Source organism: Hoplias malabaricus, chromosome 3 (assembly GCF_029633855.1).
Source record: "Hoplias malabaricus isolate fHopMal1 chromosome 3, fHopMal1.hap1, whole genome shotgun sequence".
Classification (NCBI taxonomy): Eukaryota; Metazoa; Chordata; class Actinopteri; order Characiformes; family Erythrinidae; genus Hoplias; species Hoplias malabaricus.
This window is the reverse complement of record NC_089802.1, coordinates 61,732,037-61,752,896: the sequence shown is the minus strand read 5'-3', so window position 1 is coordinate 61,752,896 and position 20,860 is coordinate 61,732,037. Positions and strand designations below refer to the sequence as shown.

Genomic DNA, 20,860 nt, shown 5'->3' with positions numbered 1-20,860 from the left:
AAACTCCCAAAGTGCTTATGATGAAACTGTAATCTTCAATCATACCCAGAACATGGTGAAAAAAATACTTTAATACTTTCCGCAAACCAAGCAGTGTGTTCTCAGGGTAGAACATCTTCGTTCTGTTAGCTTTCAAAAATGCACAGCTGAAGCTCTTAGATATTGAAGGGCAGGATCGATACTATGAAAGCCTCACTGATGCTTGTTGTTAAAGGACATGTTTATTTCCTTATACTTACAAGCTAGGTCTTATTCTTAACATAGTGCTTGCCTGTGCTGCCACCTACAGCAACTCAACATGCTTGGAGCAGCACCCAAACTGCCTGTCATTTTGTTCTGGATAAGAGATACCTGCAGTGACAAGCACAGTGTTGAGTCTGGTAGAGAAACAAGGCCAAATATTTTGTCTTAGACTCCCACTATGGATGGTTATGACGACAAGTGGGATTGTATTCCAAGTGAACTGATGAGAAGGCCCATGCTTATTTGGTTACTTGTGGCTCCATAAATGTAGATAGGTATAATATTAGGTATAAAGGGCTGCGAAGAGTTGAGGAGAGTTAGCGAAACATAGCAAGAGAAACTGTATTTAATTATAACTGAAGTTAATGTTCTTAAAATGCCCCTGGCAACACATTTTGATTTACTGATGTTTTATTATTATTATTATTATTATTTGTATAATATAGTTAGGTGTTATGTGACGTTTTCAGCAGAATTTAAATAGAAAACAGACAGCAGAAATATTATAAATCACTCCATAAACAACACCAAAATGCTCTCATCAGACACATGTGGGCTTAAAGATACGTGACTCACAGCACTCTATTACTGAAGAACAAGGTTTTGTTTATGTTACCATAGCAACGCACACGGCCTTGAGACAGAGAGGCTGCAATTTTTAGATATTTTACTTTTAATTGTGATTGTGTTTTCACTAGTGTCACACTGTACCTTTTTGCAGTACAAAATGGCCAAGAACCACCTACTACTGCAAGAAAAGTAATTTGACTGACGTGCAAAAGGACCAATCACAATTAAGCTATTTTGGGATGACATGTAAAAGGAGGCAGATAGACATCAGAATACAACTAGCAGAATCCTGATGGTGAGGCCAAATTAATGCACTGAAAATATCAGACTTTCCATCAACTTGTGGGCAGAGAGTCTGTGGCTGAGATTATGTTTTCACTGATCTTTAGGACTTACTGGGGTTTGTGTTACCATCTCATATATACTCCAGTAGGGTAGAAACTTTTACTGCAGTCTACACACACACATGCACATGTGCATACACAAACTTCAGCAGAGGGTATATCATACAACGGAATGCATATTTTGGCAGTCTCTAAATAAGCAGAGCTAGGTAATATTTGCATGCCACTCATTAAAATTACCACCTTAATTCCAACCCCAAATCTTTGCTTAAAGCCACTGGGAACACTTAGCTTTAGCTCACCAGGTTGATCAGATTGAAAAGAGGGCGGAGCCAAGTTAGCCTTGGTTGGCCTTTGTGAAACTGATGTAAGCTTTACCCATTTTAGGACTGCCTATTCTACACCCAGAGGAGGGCCATGCTTGCGAAATACAGCAGACATTAGACTTTGGGAAGTCATTTTCATTGTGGGCCCTGAGGAGCCAGATTAAATTAATTAGAAAGGAAACTCAGATTTTGGTTCCCAGGGATTTTAATAAACAGACAGGACACAAAAGTGCTCCCGCCTCCAACGACCTCCTTCCAGCAGTGATAAACAGCTTGCCAAAACTGAAGAAAAAAACCCACACACAATACAAAGGTAAACCTGTTTTCAAACTGTAACCCCCTTCAAATAACCAATCATTTAAAGTGTTTTTTTAAGGGAATCTTACTTAGACCATGTGAGTTCCCACAGAATGTTCACTTTTACTTTAGCCTGTGCCCACCATGGAAATCCACCCCATTTGAGTGCTCAGATTAATGCATATCCCTCATATTGCAATTTCTTGCAAAACTTTTCTCCATGTAATGTGTGGGTCAAATTTAGATATGAATATTGCAGGCTACATATACAGGGTCCCCTTAAGGGAGCCATACCAGTTTAAAAAAGAAGGGTCTCATCAAATTAACTCCCAGTTAATGGCTTTCTCCCAGTAACCTCCAGTCGAAACACCACAAGGACAGAGCACAATGCCCGGGTCATCAGACAGGTGCAGCGAATATGGAGGCTTTAGATAAAAAAAAAAAATACATTCAGGATGGAATCAGATAGCAATCATATAACACTGAATACTGTAACCACAAGAATTAACATCATTATTTTTGAACAATGAATATGAAACACAGTTTTTTTCCTTATGGAAATCTCTCCTGTAGATTGCCTGCACAGCCAGTTCCCTGGTGGTTGCTAAGGTGTTGTTATTATTAGGTTTTCACCAGGCTTCTGTGGTATTCTGTGGTTGATAGGTTGCTTATAGATGGTTGCCATGGTAATCTAAGTGATTTTTCACTGCTAATGGTTGCTCTGGTTAATATAATGGTTGCTAAGATGTTGTTAGGCTGTTGCTATATTATTCCATGTGTTTGGTTGTACTTAATGGATGCTTCCCAGAAAGGTGTTTCTATAGTCTTTGCTATTGTGGTTGTTATGGTTGTGTATGCTAGGTGTTGTTAGTTGTTTGGTTTTAGATGTCCTAAGTTGCTGCATGTGTTCCTTTATTCATTTTAAGTATGCCTTAAGAACTCCCGCTCCCAGTTCTGCTAGTCATTCTTATGGGAATCAATTCCAAAAATAAATAAATAAATACAAATAAATCTGCTATTAATAATCAAAATAAGAGAACAAAAATGGATAAAACATGAGATTGTATGCTCCCCTCTTACTGCTGCATGCTCAGGAGTGGGCTGAGCTGGGGCTCCTTATCATTTAAAGGAACAGGCATTGGAATTTGTCATTTTGGGTGTTTCCATGGTTCTCTGATGCTTGATCCTTGTGGCATTTTGACCAAAGCATGTCACGGATTTTCATTAAGACCCCAGAACTGTGTGAACTTGTGGAAAAAGGGGAGAATATGTCACCTTTAAATATCACCAAACATCCATCATGACTGGAAAAATAATGATACAGTTTACAGCTTCAGAATTCAGTGGGACAGATTTGACTTCTTATCTTTATCATGTGCTGCACGATTCCATAAAATTAATCTCAGGAAAAGCAGATAATTGCCTTACTTTCGCAGACGAATATAGCGTTTGATGCATCCTGTGTGATTTCCAGAGCGAAAGCTTATTGCTCTGTTGCAGCTGTCCACATCGCAGCGCTCATCCTACACCTGTCCACCTAAATCAAATTTCAGCTCATGTTTTGGGAGATGCAATCTGCCACATAACCTTGAAATTGGACGAGAGGCGCCATCACTCAAAAAATGTAATGTTTATCAAGAGGGCCCTCACCATGTGCCACCGTCAAATAGTTTTGGATTCTTCGTGAGCCAAATTTTGAAAGATTTATGGGGTTTCCTTTGCCATACTGTAGATAGCAATAAAGAAAAGGGAAAAATAGAAATCACTCACAGCTTCTTCTATTGAGCCACAAAACAGAAGGTGAACACATTTGTCCACTCTGCACTCCAAACAGTGCTGCTGGACACATTGTGTTCATTCACGTTCCCATACAGCTATCACCACTTAACCTTGAAACTTCAGCTAGGTATGTGTTAAAAATTATTGAGGAGCTTATTAATAAAGAATATAGATTTTTTTTCATCTTTCTTATAGCCCAGCGAACCAACTTCTGACTCCATTCAGGCCCCCTGTCCTTCACTTACAGATAAAGAATAGGATTTACAAGTTAACAGAAATAACAGAGCTTGGCACAGTGACCAAATTGTGAAACTCTCATTGTTATGACAGATAAGCTTCAAACCAATCAAAGTTTTAGATATTCAATTCAATTATGTAAAAATAAATAAATAAATAAATAAATAAAGTGTGATCTTCCCTTCTTCATATGTATCATTTATATTATGTATAACCACACTGTGCTTGTGGTTTGTTTTGGTTTCCTGAGGTTGTTTAGTTTTGTAGACCTTTTGGCCTGTGAATGCTCTCCTGAATTTAAGGTCAGTTCCATCTATAGGAAATAAAAAGGGGTAATAGTACCCACCTATGGAGCAGGAATAGAGCAATATCCTCATTTCAGTTCATGCTTTGCTATATTTGGAGCTCTAACCATTGTGTAAAATCCTCCTGATGCTATTTCTCTGTCATGAACAGGAAAAGAATCTTAGCACACCTAGCCGAGATGCTTTTTTTTAAACCATTTACATAGAGTGGGGTGTTGTAAACACATTAGACTGGTTTTGAGCATGTAGACAAACTTTTAGGAATTTCCTCAGAAATAAAGTGTTTTTCAAATCCTGAATGTCAGTCTTAAGCAAATATCTTTAGCCCAAACTTAACCCTAACCAAAATTAAAAAAAAGTTAAGAGACTCTAACACCTTAGGGTGGCTAAGGAGTGTTCTGCCATTTCTTGTCTTTTTGATAATATTTATGGCAAGATAGGTGGCACGGTAGCGCTGCAGGTAGTGTCGCAGTCACACAGTTCCAGGGACCTGGAGGTGGTGGGTTTGAGTCCCGCTCCGGGTGACTGTCTGTGAGGAGTTCTCCCTGTGTCCACGTGGGTTTCCTCTGGGTGCTCCAGTTTCCTCCCACGGTCCAAAAAACACATGTTGGTAGGTGGATTGGTGACTCAAATGTGTCCATAGGTGTGAGGGTGTGAGTGAACATGTGAGTGTGTGTCACCCTATGAAGGAATGGTGCCCTCTTCAGGGTGTTTTCCTGCCTTGCACTCAGTGATTCCAGGGAAGGCTCCGGACCCACTGCGACCCTGAACTGGATAAGCGGTTACATACAATGAATGAATGAATGAAAAAGGGTTAGACTTAAGATATATTTAGGGTTATGATTATGGTTGTGGTTTATCTTAGGGACATATTTAGGGATTATAGTTTGGGTCCAGGTTATTGTTAGGGGAAGGGGTGAATTTGAAATTTTATGCTGGGTTAGAATCAGAAATTAATTTGTATATTCACAAAGGGCAAACCATATTTAGAACACATTATATGCATTTAAGTGGAATTTAAATTAATTAACGCAAACACTATAAAGTGCAATGTTTTTTACTAGGCTGCTCCAGTTTCCTCCCACAGTCCAAAGACACACTTTGGTAGGTGGATTGGCAACTCAAAAGTGTCCGTAGGTGTGAGTGTGTGTGGTGCCCTGTGAAGGACTGGCGCCCCCTCCAGGGTGTATTCCCACCTTGCGCCCAATGATTCCAGGTATGCTCTGGACCCACCGCGACCCTGAATTGGATAAGCGGTTACAGGTAATGAATGAATGAATGAATGAAATATATTGTAGTTGTCCAAAGAAAAAAATATATCTTTAAGATTTAACTTTTTATTATTTTAATTAAAGTATATATAAAAAAATAATTTTATGCAGGTCAAACATCGGACAAACCTCTCTCTTTCTCTCTCTTACACACACACACACACACACACATATCCCATGTCTGTGATGGTTTTTTACCGTGATCTTGGATGGGAAAACATGATTTATCATATTGATTAGTCCAAGGGAAAATAATATATTATTCTCCCAGTATCCAGTTCACTTTATATTTCTAATCAACCAGTCTGTGACAGTGTATTCCCCCCATGTGTCTGTTAAATAAAGTCCAGCTCCTTTAACAGAATCTCTGCCTGATAATGACTATAAATGACTGAAAACTCAATAGGCAGGGTGCTTCACCTCAGTCACAGTGTTTTCTAATGTGTTCTATTCATTGTCATTCCAGTCATTGTCTGTGGTTATTGATCATACAGTGCAGATTTAACAGATGTAGAATAGACTGAAACACCCTGAACCAACCTCTTTAACCAGGAGAGCTAGACACCTCTTATCCAATCAAGTGTAGAATGTAAAAAAATCATGAAACAGCTGTTCACTACCATCACTAACTGCTTTCTGTTTGCTAGCTGCCAAGCTCCTTCCAGCTGACTACATGTGCACATGTGGTTGCTGATTTCACTTCCTGCTTGGGCCCCTCCCTCTGAAAAGCAGGAGAACCGTGATTGGCTCCCTGTTTGCCTGTTTCCTGGGTAAACACAACATTGAGGCACAGCTGCCTGGACAAGCTTGGGCCCTGAGTGTCTTTCAGCCTGTCTGTGTGTCTGTCTGTCGGCTGCAGAGCTGAGCTGAGTTGATCTGGAGAAACAGATGTTAAAGGGTGCAACAACATCCTGTGGGAGTGTATGTGTGTGCTGGTGTGTGAGAATTGCTTGGAGCAGTGAAGGGGAATTCGGGACAGGACGTGGGAAACTGAAAGCGCTTGAGAGGTGTTTCAGAAGTGTCTGAGAAGAGTTTCACAAACAGACAACAGCAACAGCATCACGTCGGGGGGTGATGGACACCAGCTATGAGATCCTCTCCAACAGCGGCTATTCAGATACATGCAAAGTGACCATGACAGGCAAGTTATGTATATTACAACTAGCTGTGTAGTTTCCACTGCTGTGCTTCTTATAAAAGCCACAATTGTTATCAGTTGTTCTAACAAAGTTTTGAAAGTTTCTGATTGTGACATGTTGTTAATATAGGCTGCTTATTATTATTATTATTATTATTATTATTATTATTATTATTTAATTCCCTGTTACAAATCATAGGTTTGGGAAAAAAATCTAACATTTCAGTTATGACAACTATACAGGACATGGACAAAACTTTCTTAACTTTGAAAACAGTTATAGGAAACTACAGTTTCATGTAATACATGTCCTTTCATGATGAAGAATGAAAAACTCTAAAGAGAACAGTCCTGTCATAACCATCACAATGTTATGCATGAATGCTATCGTAAGCTGCCTGTTGTAACAGACTTTATCCAACCTTCTGAAACGAAACCATTGAGCAACCCAGCTTACGCAGTAGAGGTGTGGCTATTACTGACATGCACACAAGGTCTATGCACTGGGACACTGTGTGAAAACAATGTCCATAACAGTGACCTGCAAACACATCACATTCCTGGCCTTTCACAGGACAGAGCACACACACACACACACACACACGCACACACACACACACACACACACACACACAAACACACACACAGTCTAAAAACAACATTACATATGGTGCCGACAGGAAAAACAAGATTTCGCTGTAGATTCACGTACGATTTGTGACTTTGTGATTATATGAGCAATATGAACAAGAACTTCTATATTTATAAATATAAGCCAAAGTACATATTATACATATTGTACATCACTTTGGGGAAGATTTCAAGCAAAAATGGCCCCTCTTGGATCCTATTCATAATGAAATACAATATAAATGCAGTATAAGGCATACATAAAACTTTATAATTACTCATAAATAGGTAAAGCTACCTTCATAACACTTTATAAGGTGTGAGAGTGCGATTTTATAAAGGCAGGTTTTATAATGCAATGTAAAATACATTCACAAGAAGGGGTCTCACAGGGGAGCTCTCAGCAACAACCACGGCCTCCTCCTGTTCACTGTTTTAGGGTTCTGTGTCACTGATATGTGTTACATGGGTTGGGATTGTTTTGTGTGTTTTGAGTGTTTATGTGTGTGTGCTTGTCGTGTGATGATTGACCGGGGCAGAGCAGCCTACACCAAGCCCTTGTTCCCTTATTCCCTATTCCCTTATTAGGGCAATAAAGGTCGTAGATTGGCAGGAAGGCCTTGTCTCAATTCTCATCTCCTTGCAGCGATGCGCCCTTATTTAAGTCTCCCAGATTGTGGATATTTGTCTGCCCACGTCAATTGTCACACAAAAAACAACCCCCACCCACATAACACACAACAATGACTCAAAACCCACCCCCTTTTTATAAGTAATTATTATAAGTTATTATAAGGTATTTTGTATGCCATGTAATGCATGATGAATACAGGATTCATAGGAAATATGACAGAGAATTTAATCTTATTGTCCAAGAGACTGTATGGAGAAAAGGACCCCGAACATACAACAACTCAAGACTGTTTTGTAAGGCAGAACATGAAGTTGCTTGCTTGCATGTCCTGGCCAATCTCATGAAAATTCATTTTGGAGTCCAAATTGAGGATTATTTGCCAAGAGGAATGGGCAAAATATCAAACAAAGTACTGCAAAAAAGCTAATTGCTTCTTACTGTAGATATTTTAAAGCTGTAGTGGCCAGCAGTGTCTTTGCAACAATGTTCCACTTTGGCTTCTGGATATATATTCCCTGCGATTGATTATTTTTTCATGATTTCAGATAAATACATTTTCTCAGATGACATTGCATGATAATCTGAAGTAGATAAATGCACTGAAGGTATATAATATAAGTAAAATTAGTTTTCAGTATTATTTTTCCTTAACTAAATGCTACTGATTGAGCTCTAAAACATACTCTGCTGTAATTAGACTACTTTTAGATTTTACATTACTCTCTGCCTTAAAGAAAAAAACCCTTTCTTGGCTTTCTTGTGCTAGTTTTTATTTTTAATATGTATGACCTGCCAAAGCGCATTTAAGTTCATGTCAGTTTGCCTCTAGCTGATACAGTGGGGTTAAAGGCATTTGTACAGTCAGAAACTCTAATACTTTCCCACAGAACTTAATTTCAATGGCACTTTCAGCCTCAGCTGCATCAGACATTTACTGTATATTCAAATTGTTCCCATTAACAGCAGCTCATATAGTTGATAATCATAGCTTTGGAAGTGAGAGATGCACTGAATGAATGTCAGTGTGAATATCATTAAAGAATATTGATCGAAGCTATAAGCTTAGTGTAATTGCGTTTGCCTATCTGGGCCTACTTTCCCATAGCCAAGGAAAACATATCAATTGCAAATCAAATCAATTCTGTAATTATTATCATGGCTGCTAAACATAGTAACGCAAGTCGTAATTAAGAGAAACATCCAAGGCAGACGCGGGCTCCTGGAAGGAGAAAAATAATTGCCTATGCATTCATAAGCTTCATCCTGATAGATTGAATTTCATGTTCTTTGCTGTTCTCCGAGTCTTTATTATGCTCTTGTAATCAAAGATTAGAGCAAATGGTGTTCTTTCACCGTTAAGTAGACAGGATGTCACTAATCGCATGAGATGGGAACTGCGATTAGCCACAATATTATTCCTCAGTAACTATTACGGAGAGTGTGTAACAGCAGATGAACCAAAAACAAAACTGAGAACCTGGATTATTTAGAAAAAGTTTCTTCACTGTAACATTTTGACCCAGATTACCAGCCTAGGCAGGTGTTTCACTAACAGCTTAACAGATAATGAGACTTATTATGCAGTGGCATCAACAGACTGATTTTAGAGGAGCTGCAGCTCCCATTATATATATATATATAATCCCTGCCTCCCCTCACTCCATCAACTGCCTCAAAACAAAAGTTGCCTGACCTTCCTATATAGGTTTGCTAGCTTTCTGAAATCAGAATAAGTAGTCTTTGCAAGTACTATATTACCAAAAAAAAAAATGCTGGACTATTTTAAATATCTATTTAAAAACATGTATTACACTGAGATCTATAGTAAAAGCATCTTTTCAGTCTGACATGTCTACAAGACATGCCCTGTCTCATTCTCATTCCAATAACATATCTTTTCTGTTCAAAGAAAAGCATGTATCTCCCATATCTTCCAAGCTGTCCTTCACATTGTGTGAACATTTCAGGATAAATGGACCAATAGAAATGCTCCAAAATTACTTTTAATAAAATCTTTTAACGGGATATGACCTTACAGTAAATATGCTGTAGTAATGAAAGCTAGTTAGCTAGCGAATTATATTTGTGGTCATCTACCTCAAAGACAAGCTGAGATCCAAAATCATTCATTGATTATCTGTAAACGCTTATCCAGTTCAGGGTCACGGTGGGTCCGTGGAACACACCCTGGAGGGGGAGCCAGTCTTTCACAGCAACACACACACTCACACATTGACTCACACACACACCTATGGACACTTTTGTGTCGCCAATCCACCTGCTAATGTGTGTTTTTGGACCATGGGAGGAAACCGGAGCACCCGGAGGAAACCCACATGGACACGGGGAGAACACACCAAACTCCTCGCAGACTTGAACCCACAACCTCCAGGTCCCTGGAGCTGTGTAACTGTGTAACTCCTACAATTTCATTCAGTGCAGCAGTACTTTTTTAGTATACCAGTGTTTCTGCGGTCATAACCAAACAACGTAAGCCTCAGCATAGCAACTAACTCATAAAATGCACAATGTAAGTTCCAGAAGCAGCCACAGTCCCTGAGGAACAAAGAGCCGGCACCTTTTAATTTCTGATACAGCAGAACAAAAACACAACACAAGCTCCCCAAAATATGTGGTTAACAGATGTCTCAGCTCTCAAGAAACCATTTGTAGAACAGTTCAGTAAAAAGACACTAAATATATTCAAAGAGAATGTCACATAAATTAGATGAGGGTAATACCTTCTAGCGTAATAGCTAATATCAGTTTGCAGATTTATGGGTATAATGGCTAAAATCCAGAGCTTCTCACTCTTCATTCCTCACTCTCGTGCCAAAATGAGCTGTGGCTGGTTCTCATTTAAAGGAACAGGTGCTGAAACCTGTTGTTTGTTGTGTTGTTTGATCTTCGTGGGATTTTGACCAAAGCATATTACAGATGTTTCATTAAGACCCCAGAGCTGTGTTAACTTGTGGATAAATGGGTAGAATATGTCCCCCTTAAGCCCAAAATGTTTAGACTGTCTCAAAAGATTTTCCCTCAGATTTTTCCTATAGGACACATTTGACTTTAAGCTTACCTTATCGGGTTAAACTGAAAAATCTTTGACGTGACACATTTTCCAGATTTCCCAGCATTTGTATCATTTGAGATTTTAGACGGATGTGATTAATACTGATTATCCTTTCCATCAAAAGTTTAGGGACATTTAAACTTCTTTTAAGATATTTCAAGTATCTTTTGCAAGGCCAACCTAGGGACCGTATTCTCTACTATGATCTAAAGAGTTTGAACTGGAAATTCAGTCCGTCGCTAATTCCTAAAGATCCTTCCAATTGACCTCGTCCTTGGCGTCCGGACACATATCATACAGTCCTATCCATCACAGTGCATCTCTGTAAATTGAAACAAATTAACAAAATGGGCCGTCCGCTTCAGCCATGAGCCAAGTACGGTTAAAGTGAATTTATGCCTCCCTTGCAAATTGAAAGAGCACTAATGTTTGCTAATGGATCGACCCCACGGAGTCTTTTGCCATGGTGTGAACAAACTGAATCATATTGCCTCGCTCTGCTGCCACAGATAAGGGAAGGAAGCTGGCATAGACTGCGGCGTAAGTGGAAAGCAAAGGCTACATGCCGCTTTAGAGGTGTAACAAGACTTTTTTTTTCCTTTTTTTCTTGGCCTCCACCAGATGTTCACAACAAGGGACATTTCTGACAGAGATGCCACGTTCTAAGAGACAAGATAGATGAGGCCATATGGCAGAGGACCAAACCCGTATTTGGACACGTCTATCGGCCATGACACAATCCTCTTCGCTTGTTTTTTTCCCCTCATGCCTTTTTGCCTCGTGTTTTTTTTTTTTTTTGCCTCCTGTTTTGGCCAGATGGCTGTCACACAGGCCATCCCTCACTCAGTCTGGCCTAATTCACCATTATTCTTCCTCTAATGGGGTCATTAACAACATCACTGATAATTGAATTTAAAGTCCTCCTCGATCGGGCCGTTTTGGAAGCTTTAGTGGTGAATCGGCCACTTCCGCATTGATTGCAGACTCTGTTCGGCAGTGACGTTCCTCAGGCTTGTGTAGTGCTAATGTTGCCAAACTCTGTTCACTCCATCATTGCTAACACTTTAAATGTCCAAATAAATAATGAGTCATAGGGAAACAAGAAAACGTAGTTAGGTAAGGATAATGTTTGGTAAGTTTATATATGTTTAGTTTTACATGTCGTCATATTCAGGTCTGTGGATTCTGAGCCTATCCTGGAATCACTGAGCACAAGACACATTCACCTGGTGAGAGACACTTACAAATGAAATAGCAAAGAACTGTTTATTTACTGCATCATTTCAACACAGCAGCTGTCTTTCATATTGGGGGAAAATGACATGATAAATGGATCAATAGAAATGCTGTGAAAAATACTCTGGAATAAAATCTTTTTACAGTGGCTTCCATTGAAATTTAAGAAGGTGTTATCCTTCTCTTGCATTTATGTAATACATATGCTGAAAACAACATTTCTATATATAATAATATATTATATTATATTATTCATTCATTCATTCATTATCTGCAACCGCTTATCCAGTTCAGGTTCCGGAGCCTACCCAAAATCATTGGGCGCAGGGCAGGAACACACCCTGGAGGGGGCGCCAGTCCTTCACAGGGTGACACACATTCACACATTCACTCATTCACTCACACACTCACACCTATTGACACTTTGAGTCACCAGTCCACCTACAAATGTGGGTTTTTGAACCGTGGGAGGAAACCGGAGAACCCGGAGGAATATATTGTATTATATTATATTATATTATATTACATTACATTATATTATATTATTACTGGTTATTATTTTATCTTAAGTGCCTAGGACTTTTGCACAGTAGTGTATGGCACTTTGTTTCAAGAGGTACTGTTTTTGACAATGTTCTACATCATGCGAAATCAAAGGTAGTTTAGTTGTTTTGCATGTTATTTAAACAGCTCCTTCCTGTCTGAGTAGGTGCTTGGCTGCATTTAACGATGAAACTTACCAGACTTACAAGACCTGACTGCCCTGAGCTGTAATAACTGAAGTAGCACCACTTCACTTACTCCCTCCAACCCTCCACACACACACACATTCTCACACACAGACTCTCAGGTCTGTCCGAAGCACAGACATGTGTTATGTGTTAAGCTACAGCACAAGGCTAAATATGGCGCTAATTGCAGGCTGTAGAAGCAGGACAACAGCTGAGGTTAAATAAGAGCAAAACCAATGGTAATGCAGTCATAAAAATGTCAGCGAGGTCACCTCCACCAATTATTTCCATTTCCCCCCAAATGATAGTGCTCTCTCTCTCTCTCTCTCTCTCTCTCTCTCTCTCTCTCTCTCCTTCAGGATGCGTGCTCTTATTACCATCATTATGGCAAGCCCTCAGGGCCTTTCTCACACACAGCAAAATAGACTCATCTCAGCAGCTTGCAAAAACAATGGAATATGCCTGAAAAAAATAGTGAAACTGTGAGTGAATAGCAACACTGCTGACGTGCGCACACACACACACACACACACACTCTCACACACACATACACACACCCTAGCGATCCATGGCTTCCATAATTAACTGTCAGCTTTCTCCGTCTCTGAGTGTGTAGCCCTCCTAATACAAGGTTAGCAATGAAAAAAATAAAAGCGGCTTGGAGTGACTCTCCAAACACCTTGTGACAGATAACAAAACTTCCCCGTAGATGTCAGCCCCGTTACTCTGTTCCCATCACGCCCAGACGCAAGGAGAAAAGAGAGGCTGTCAGCTCCAAACACGCCATTTTGATGTTCTCGCTGGCACACCCGGAGCACCACTGTAAAAGCCCATACGCATGCTGTCAGAATTACGATGTTCGTGTCGAAAATAGCATCTCTTTTAAGTGGATCAGGGACTCTTTTAAGTAAATAGATAAGGCCTCACAAAAGCCGGGAGAAAATAAACAATACATGTCTTCAGGAGAGATAGATAACTTCACTTCTTCTTCTGGAGGAACAATCATCAGACCACCCAGCAGGAAAGCTGTCAGGGAGCATTATTCTTTTCTCTCTATCTTCACTCTTTACACACACCTACAACAGTAAAGTTTCCCCATTTAAGGAAAGACGTCATTATAATTGGACCCAGTCAGGAGCCTTGTCTAAAATATCAACTCTGCCAATATCTGGGGTTTTTAAACAACACAACAATTTGTATTTTTCCCTTTTACAACAGGTAGATAACTCTGGATAATTCTTGAGATTAAAAGGACTCATATTATTAAATAGAACTATTTAATGTGAAGCCAGCAAACATCTTTTTTGTGCTGCCACTAACCCATCACAAGAAAGCTCCACACACTTGCAGGAGAACACTAACTGCTCATCTCTGTTGCATCAGATTATTAACATGCATTGGCTATAGCTTCATGTTAAGTCAGGTGTAGGCAGATATAACAGTTACATTGTCTTGGACTCCCAGCTAGGGAACACTCATGTTCTCCCAATATAGGGCCAAAGTGTCAACCATTAAATATTTGCACCACTTGGTACGTCCATTTTTAAAAACTCTAGAGAGTTTAAAACTAGAGAGTGTGCGGTAGTGTTGTTTACTAAGGTTTAATCACAAAAAACAACCTAACTGGTAAAAAAAAACACCTATAACCCTTAAACAGGAGAGTGAATCCATAACATATAGGAAATTCACAGTTGTCCAAATCAAACTGTTACATATTTATGTGTATTGTGTACATGTTGACACTGCTGTGGTTCTGCCTAATGTCTGCTCCTGACAAGTACAAAGATACCTATCCACTGTTTAGTTGTAACGCTAAAGGATTCAATGGTTTGAGATGAATGTGGAGTAAAGCATTTAACTGTTTAATGTTAGAGGATTGATCAGATGGCAAAACTGGAGACAATGCAGTCAAAAACCAAGTGATCAAACATGCATAGAATCCAAAGGACAAAACCAAAAGTTGAAGTTTGGGTGCAATGCAATGGTCCGGTGGCATGTGACTCCCAAAAGAACTCTGGAAAGTGGAGTCCACACACTCACCAGCCATAAAGTCAAGGACTGATCTGACATTAGTGAAAAGTTGGGGGTGTACATATGCCATTTGTTTACGTATAGAGAAATACAGCATGTCTTCCCTGCTCTGATGGTGCAGTCCTACCACTTTCATTACAAGAAACGGAAATGAAAAACTTATGTTGAATAATTTTTACACTTTCCTGAAATTCACATTGTGAGGAGCAGAAATGAAACCTTAAATGAAAATTGTAAAAACAAACAAAATCATATTTATATTCTGACTATACCAAATAAGAAGTAGTTTTATACTCGATTTTCTATTTTTTGGATTAAACTGTCAGAAAACTGAGCTGATAGTATGTCAGTGCTGATAAAAACTGTAAACATACTCTCATGGTCACAAAGTCTGTAATTTAAAACTGATTTATAAAATCCATTCTGAATTGAGCATGTTTGTGATATTATCAGAAAAAATAATGCCCTGTGTTTATATTGGGAACTCTTAAAGTGATTTTTTTTACTCAGTTTTAATCAGTTCTCATGTTGCTTTCACTTGTGAAGAAAGAAAGAAAATTCTGTGGTTTCAGTCAATGTCAGTCGTTTCTCAGATTTATGTGCTAAGTGTTTGTTTAGTTTACATTTCCTGTTTTGTGGGTAACAACAAAACCATGCTGATGTTTAGAGTGTGCAATGCCAGCTTATCGTCAGTTGGCTGAATGACTAGAATCTATTAATGTGTTGCTTCTTTTACCACAATTGGTTATGAATAGGTCAAAACCTTTTGGGGTTGTGGGTTCCAGTCTCACCTCAGGTCATAGTTTGTGGGATGTGTTGTGTGTTCTCCATGCGTCTACATGGGTTTCCTGCAATGTTTCCTCCCAGAGGCCAAAAACATGGCTGTGTGAAATGCTCCATTGCCCAATGTTGTGTGTGATTGTGTAAGTGTATGGTGCTCTGCAATGGCCTGGTGTCCAGGGTGTGTTCCTGCCTTGCACCCAATGATTCCAGATAGGCCTTGGACCCAACACAATCCTGAAGAGGATGAAGCAGTTAAAGAAGATGAATGGATGTATCGTTGAAAATAAGTATAGTAAGGATCAGTGCCTATAACAAATACCATATTTTGAATGAATGGTAAATGGTTTCTTAGTGTGTGTATGCTCTTATTTAGGGCTTGTGTTTGTGCATCTCATCTAACTGGGGGAGAGTTACATTTATGGACTTGTAGAGTATGCATCTTGTAAAGACTTCCCAGAAGACAAAGTATTTATTTTGTGCACTCCAACTGTAAAGTCTTTTTCTGCATGTCCACATATCTTTGCAGGAGTATAAAACACTCACAGCCTTAAGGTGTACAGATAGCGGTCTCAGGAATAAAAAATAGACTAATGGCAGAGACAGTGCCAGTCATTTCAGAAAAGAGCCACACAAAGAGAGCAGCCAGTGGAGGTGCTCCGAGACTGGCATTCATACACACACACACACAAGGATGGAAACACTGCAGAGGTGGCAGTTATTGGGACAGTGTCTGTCCCGACTACCTCACACACTCCCACTCGGGCTGACAGCCCTCTCCAGCAGTCTGCCTGGAGTGAGTCATAATATATACATTTGTTCTTTTTTTTTTTTGAGGAAAACAAAATAGTCACAGTTAAACACATTTACGCCTCTTTTCCTGAAAAACACCACAGTGCCTGAGTATAGGAGGATTTTCTTGAACAGCTTGCATTGTGTATGTGGTAAAAAGCATGCCAACAAAGCTTGTTTCTTTAATTTTTTATTTATTTAAAAAAAACTGTTAAAATGGCAGCTAGATTTTCCTGAAGATTACTGATGAATTGTGGCAATCTGAAACAAAAAACCTTTTTTTTTTTTATTTTTTTTTATTTTTTTTTTACCTCTCTCAAACTTGATGTCTGTTTAATGTTTAATTTTTTTTTAACAAATCTGATTCCATATAAATTGCACATATTAACCCTTTTGTTGTTCTTATACCTGCCCCATTTGAGTCTATATGATCTCAGCTATATCTGCATTTATGTGAGCGTGCAAAGGCAGTTTTAAACTGCATCAAACAGACAACACACCAGTAGACATAAAAAGAGAACTGAGCAAAAACAGCCAAAAGACGAACAGAGAAATAAGAAAACCGAGTCAAATAAAAGAGGCACACCTTCATTTAAAGGAACAGGAACTGAAACCAGTTGTCTGGAACAGGGCTGTTCAGAGAGGGGAAGAACATTTGTGCAGTGCTTGATCCTTGTGGTATTTGGGCCAAAGCAAGTCATAGAGCTTTCATTAAGACCCCAGAATTGTTTTAACTTATAGAAAAGGGAGCGAATATGTCAGCTGTATTACTAAAAATGCATGTACAAAAAACAGTGAATATCTATATTTTCAGTATCTAGCTGATAGTTTTACTGATTTAAATGAATTGCCATACAATTTATGTATTGTAACAATTAATACAATTTAATATATTTTAAAAAGTATGTAGTAATAGCAGACATTTTTAAATGTTTATTTCTTTATTTATTTATGAATTGATATATTTTGTTTATTGGACCGACACCTGCCCAATTACAGCATGGGATTCAGTTGCAGTTGGACAGAATAAAGCTGAATCGTAATGGTTGTGGATCATGTTTCAAGGCCACGCAGACGTCTAAATGAGGCCTGGCCTGCCGCGTTTGCCTGGTCAGTAACAATAAGTGCTTACAAAGGCTTGTGTGGATTTCAATCACAGCTCGTACACCTAATTAAATTCCTTTTATAGCTGTCCGCCTGTACCTGAGGACATGGGGGTTCATTCCGAGAAGAGCCAAAGGAGACGGCAGGTCCTGAAACAGCAGTTTTACACAGTCTGAGATGAACGCTCCGATGACAGCTAGACCCCTACCTCATCTTATAGGAAAAAAGGAAGGCATGCTCCAGGCTCAAGATCTGGGCTTGGATTTGGATCTCAGAGGCCTTGTCCTGGCCTAATAAACAGGGTAGACTAGGCTGGAACATGAGCATGTTCTATCAAAGACCAGCCGATCAGCGCATTAAAAAGATGGAAGGAACGGCTCCTTGAGCAGGTATACGTAGCTCCGGGCCAGGTGATGGCAGTTCGCTCTCTGCCTCATACCTTTTATGTCCGTAGCATGGTAGGCAGCTTGTAGGAGAGCTAGAGCTGGAGGCGACTGTGCGAGGAACACGCTCCCAGGCAATTGTTAGACTTTCTGGATAGAAATGAAAATGCGATGTCTGTTCTTATGCCAGTGCTGAGCTGGGGTGAGCTGAATTGTGTGGGAGTTATCTCATGGTCTCTTAGATCCTCATTTGATGTCATTTAAAATGCTGACAGCTTACAAGTGCCAAAACACACACACACACACACACATACCGAGAGAGAGAGAGAGAGAGAGAGAGAGAGACATCAGAGAGCTGAGAGTTTAAACATTGCACATATTACTATAGCAGTGTTTTTGTTTCCAAAGATGAAGTGCACTCTTTTAAAGCAGGTGCCTCTAAAGGTTCTTTGAGCAGTGCCATAAAAGAAACACTTCTGATTCCCTGAAGAACCCTGTTTAAAAAGAGATTTTTTGAGCATGAAGAATCTCTTTGAATGTTTGAAATGTTTTAGTTATAAACTAAATTCAGTGTTCTTTGCATTATCTGTAAGAGGATAAGTCCTTTTGTAGGCACTTTAAATGCTGTAGTTTGTTTTTTTTTTTTTTACAAAGGGCATACAAATTGAGTGCCACAACATTAAAGCCACCTCCTTGTTTCTACAATCATTGTCCAGTTGATCAGCTCAGCACTGACCAGGAGCACTTTGTAGTTCTACAGTTACAGATTGTAGTCTGTGTGGTGCTCTTCATGCTTTATTTGCCCACCTTCACCCTGCTTTTCAATGGTCGGGACCCCTACTGGACCACCACAGGGCAGGTATGATTTGGGATCATTCTCAGTGCTGCAGTGACATGGGAGTGGTGTGTTAGTGTGTGTTGTCCTGGTACGGTTGGTTTTTAGGGAACTTAAAGGGGTTCTTATCAACAGAAAGATAAGACCCCTCCTACTCCCCTTTGGCATCTTTAGAGTGTGGTTAGACATGAAACAATGCCAAATAATAACATGCGGATAATTATTCACTGTTAATTTTTTTTTAAATATATGGCACCCGTAGTTGGAATACAGAGTAGGGAGTGCACAAGTCTGTATAGAGAATGACCAGTCATTGCTTGTGGGAAAGTTAGAGAAGCCCTAAGCAGGAGCAGACATGCAGCTTGAAATGTTTTTGATCAGAGATGTGCTGCAAATCCGTTCAGATCCCACTTTAAAAGCCCTGTCAACACACAAGTCAAGTTAAGAGAGTTTCCTGTGTTTTCATGCCTTTGCCAGGTCTTTACTTAGATGTAAAAACGGGATTTAGTTTGGAATAGAGGATCTCTTTCACACCAGCACATCATCATTTTCGGGGAAAAAGCCAAGTTACAAATGTTAAGTGCTTTCTTTTAGCTGCACTGTTTTACAACAAATCCATAAACTTTACGCTCATGGCATGAAGCCCTGTCCATTAGGATCTGCATTTTCTCTTTTGACACTTCTTGTTATGCCACAGCCAGAAAAACTGACCTCAAATATTTACTTTCAGCTGCACCACATTCAATCCTGCAAATTTTTTTTTTTTGCTGATTACAGCATGGAGAATGATTTTGATTTTTTAAAAGAAGGCTTTGTTAGTAATTCTGGGGATTAAGGCGATGATGGGAGACAGTGCAGGAGACATAGCTTGTTTCACCCATTTCACTTACACACACACACACATAAATGAAGCCAATCTTGTATCTGTGAATTGTGGGGACATTACATAGACTTACCATTAACTCTTTCACAGGTAAGTCCTTAGATATATATTTATTTATTTTAACCTACTCATTCTACCAGTTGCTGTGTGTGTGTTTGTGTATGTGTGTGTGTGAGAGAGAGAGAGTGGACATAGGGAGTAGCACCAGCTAGTCTTTCATCACTGACCACAGCCCACAGGACACTCTTGCCTGAATATTTTTGGTTAATGTATTATTCTCAGTCCAGCAGTGACACTGAGGTGTTTAATAACTCCAGGAGCACTGCTGTGTCTGATCCACCCCTTTCTACCCCATTCAGACAATTTTCATTTTAAAACTGAATCTGAAAATGAACGCATTTAGTTAATTCACTCATTCATTCATTATCTGTAACTGCTTATCCAGTTCAGGATGGTCCAGAACCTACCTGGAATCATTGGGCGCAAGGCAGGAATACACCCTGGAGGGGGAACCAGTCTTTCACAGGGCGACACGTACACATTCACTCACTCATTCACACACTCACACCTATGGACACTTTTGAGTCACCAATCCACCTACCAATGTGTGTTTTTGGACCATGGGAGGAAACCAGAGCACCCGGAGGAAAGCCACGCAGACACAGGGAGAATGCTTATTAAAAATAATATTATTAATAATATTTCTTACTGTACACAGTTTCACCAACTACCTAGGTCTCCCCCAGACTGTGAGGGATTCATCCTTCATTTCCTTTTCAACTGCTGCCAAACTCCTCACAGACACATTTAATTAATTAATTATAATCACAATACAGTATAACTGTGATAATTACTATAAAATATTATTACTATAAACACAAAATTGGACTACAATCATACTGGTATTACTTAATATAATTAATCTAAATAATACAACCTGAGTATCTGACATTGTATAAAATGTGTGTGTGCATACGTATGTGTCCATGTGTTGATTCTATCAGAACTCATCTGAAAGCTCTGAATTTTCATTTGAAGTTGGTTTCCACTCAGACGTAATGGGTCAATAAGACAAACATTTTCCTCTCACACTCTTCTCTAGACAGGAAATGAAGCTGGACTATGGTGGAAAAAAAATTCTGTGGGAAGAAAATGCAGACCTGTGCAGTCAATGCCAGTGTGTGCAAACACACACACACACACACACACACACACACACACACACACAGGTTTACAGC

General features: G+C 39.4%; 1 protein-coding gene across 2 annotated transcripts in view; it reads left to right on the top strand.

Moving 5' to 3' along the window:
* Positions 1–6,177: 6,177 nt before the first annotated feature.
* LOC136692419 (uncharacterized) overlaps positions 6,178–20,860 on the top strand; it is a 178,086-nt gene continuing 163,403 nt past the window's right edge. For both annotated transcript variants that reach the window (XM_066665798.1, XM_066665797.1), the window contains exon 1: positions 6,178–6,513. In XM_066665798.1, coding sequence (XP_066521895.1) covers positions 6,447–6,513 — 67 coding nt within the window. In that variant the 5' untranslated portion in view covers positions 6,178–6,446. The remainder of the gene's footprint in view (positions 6,514–20,860) is intronic.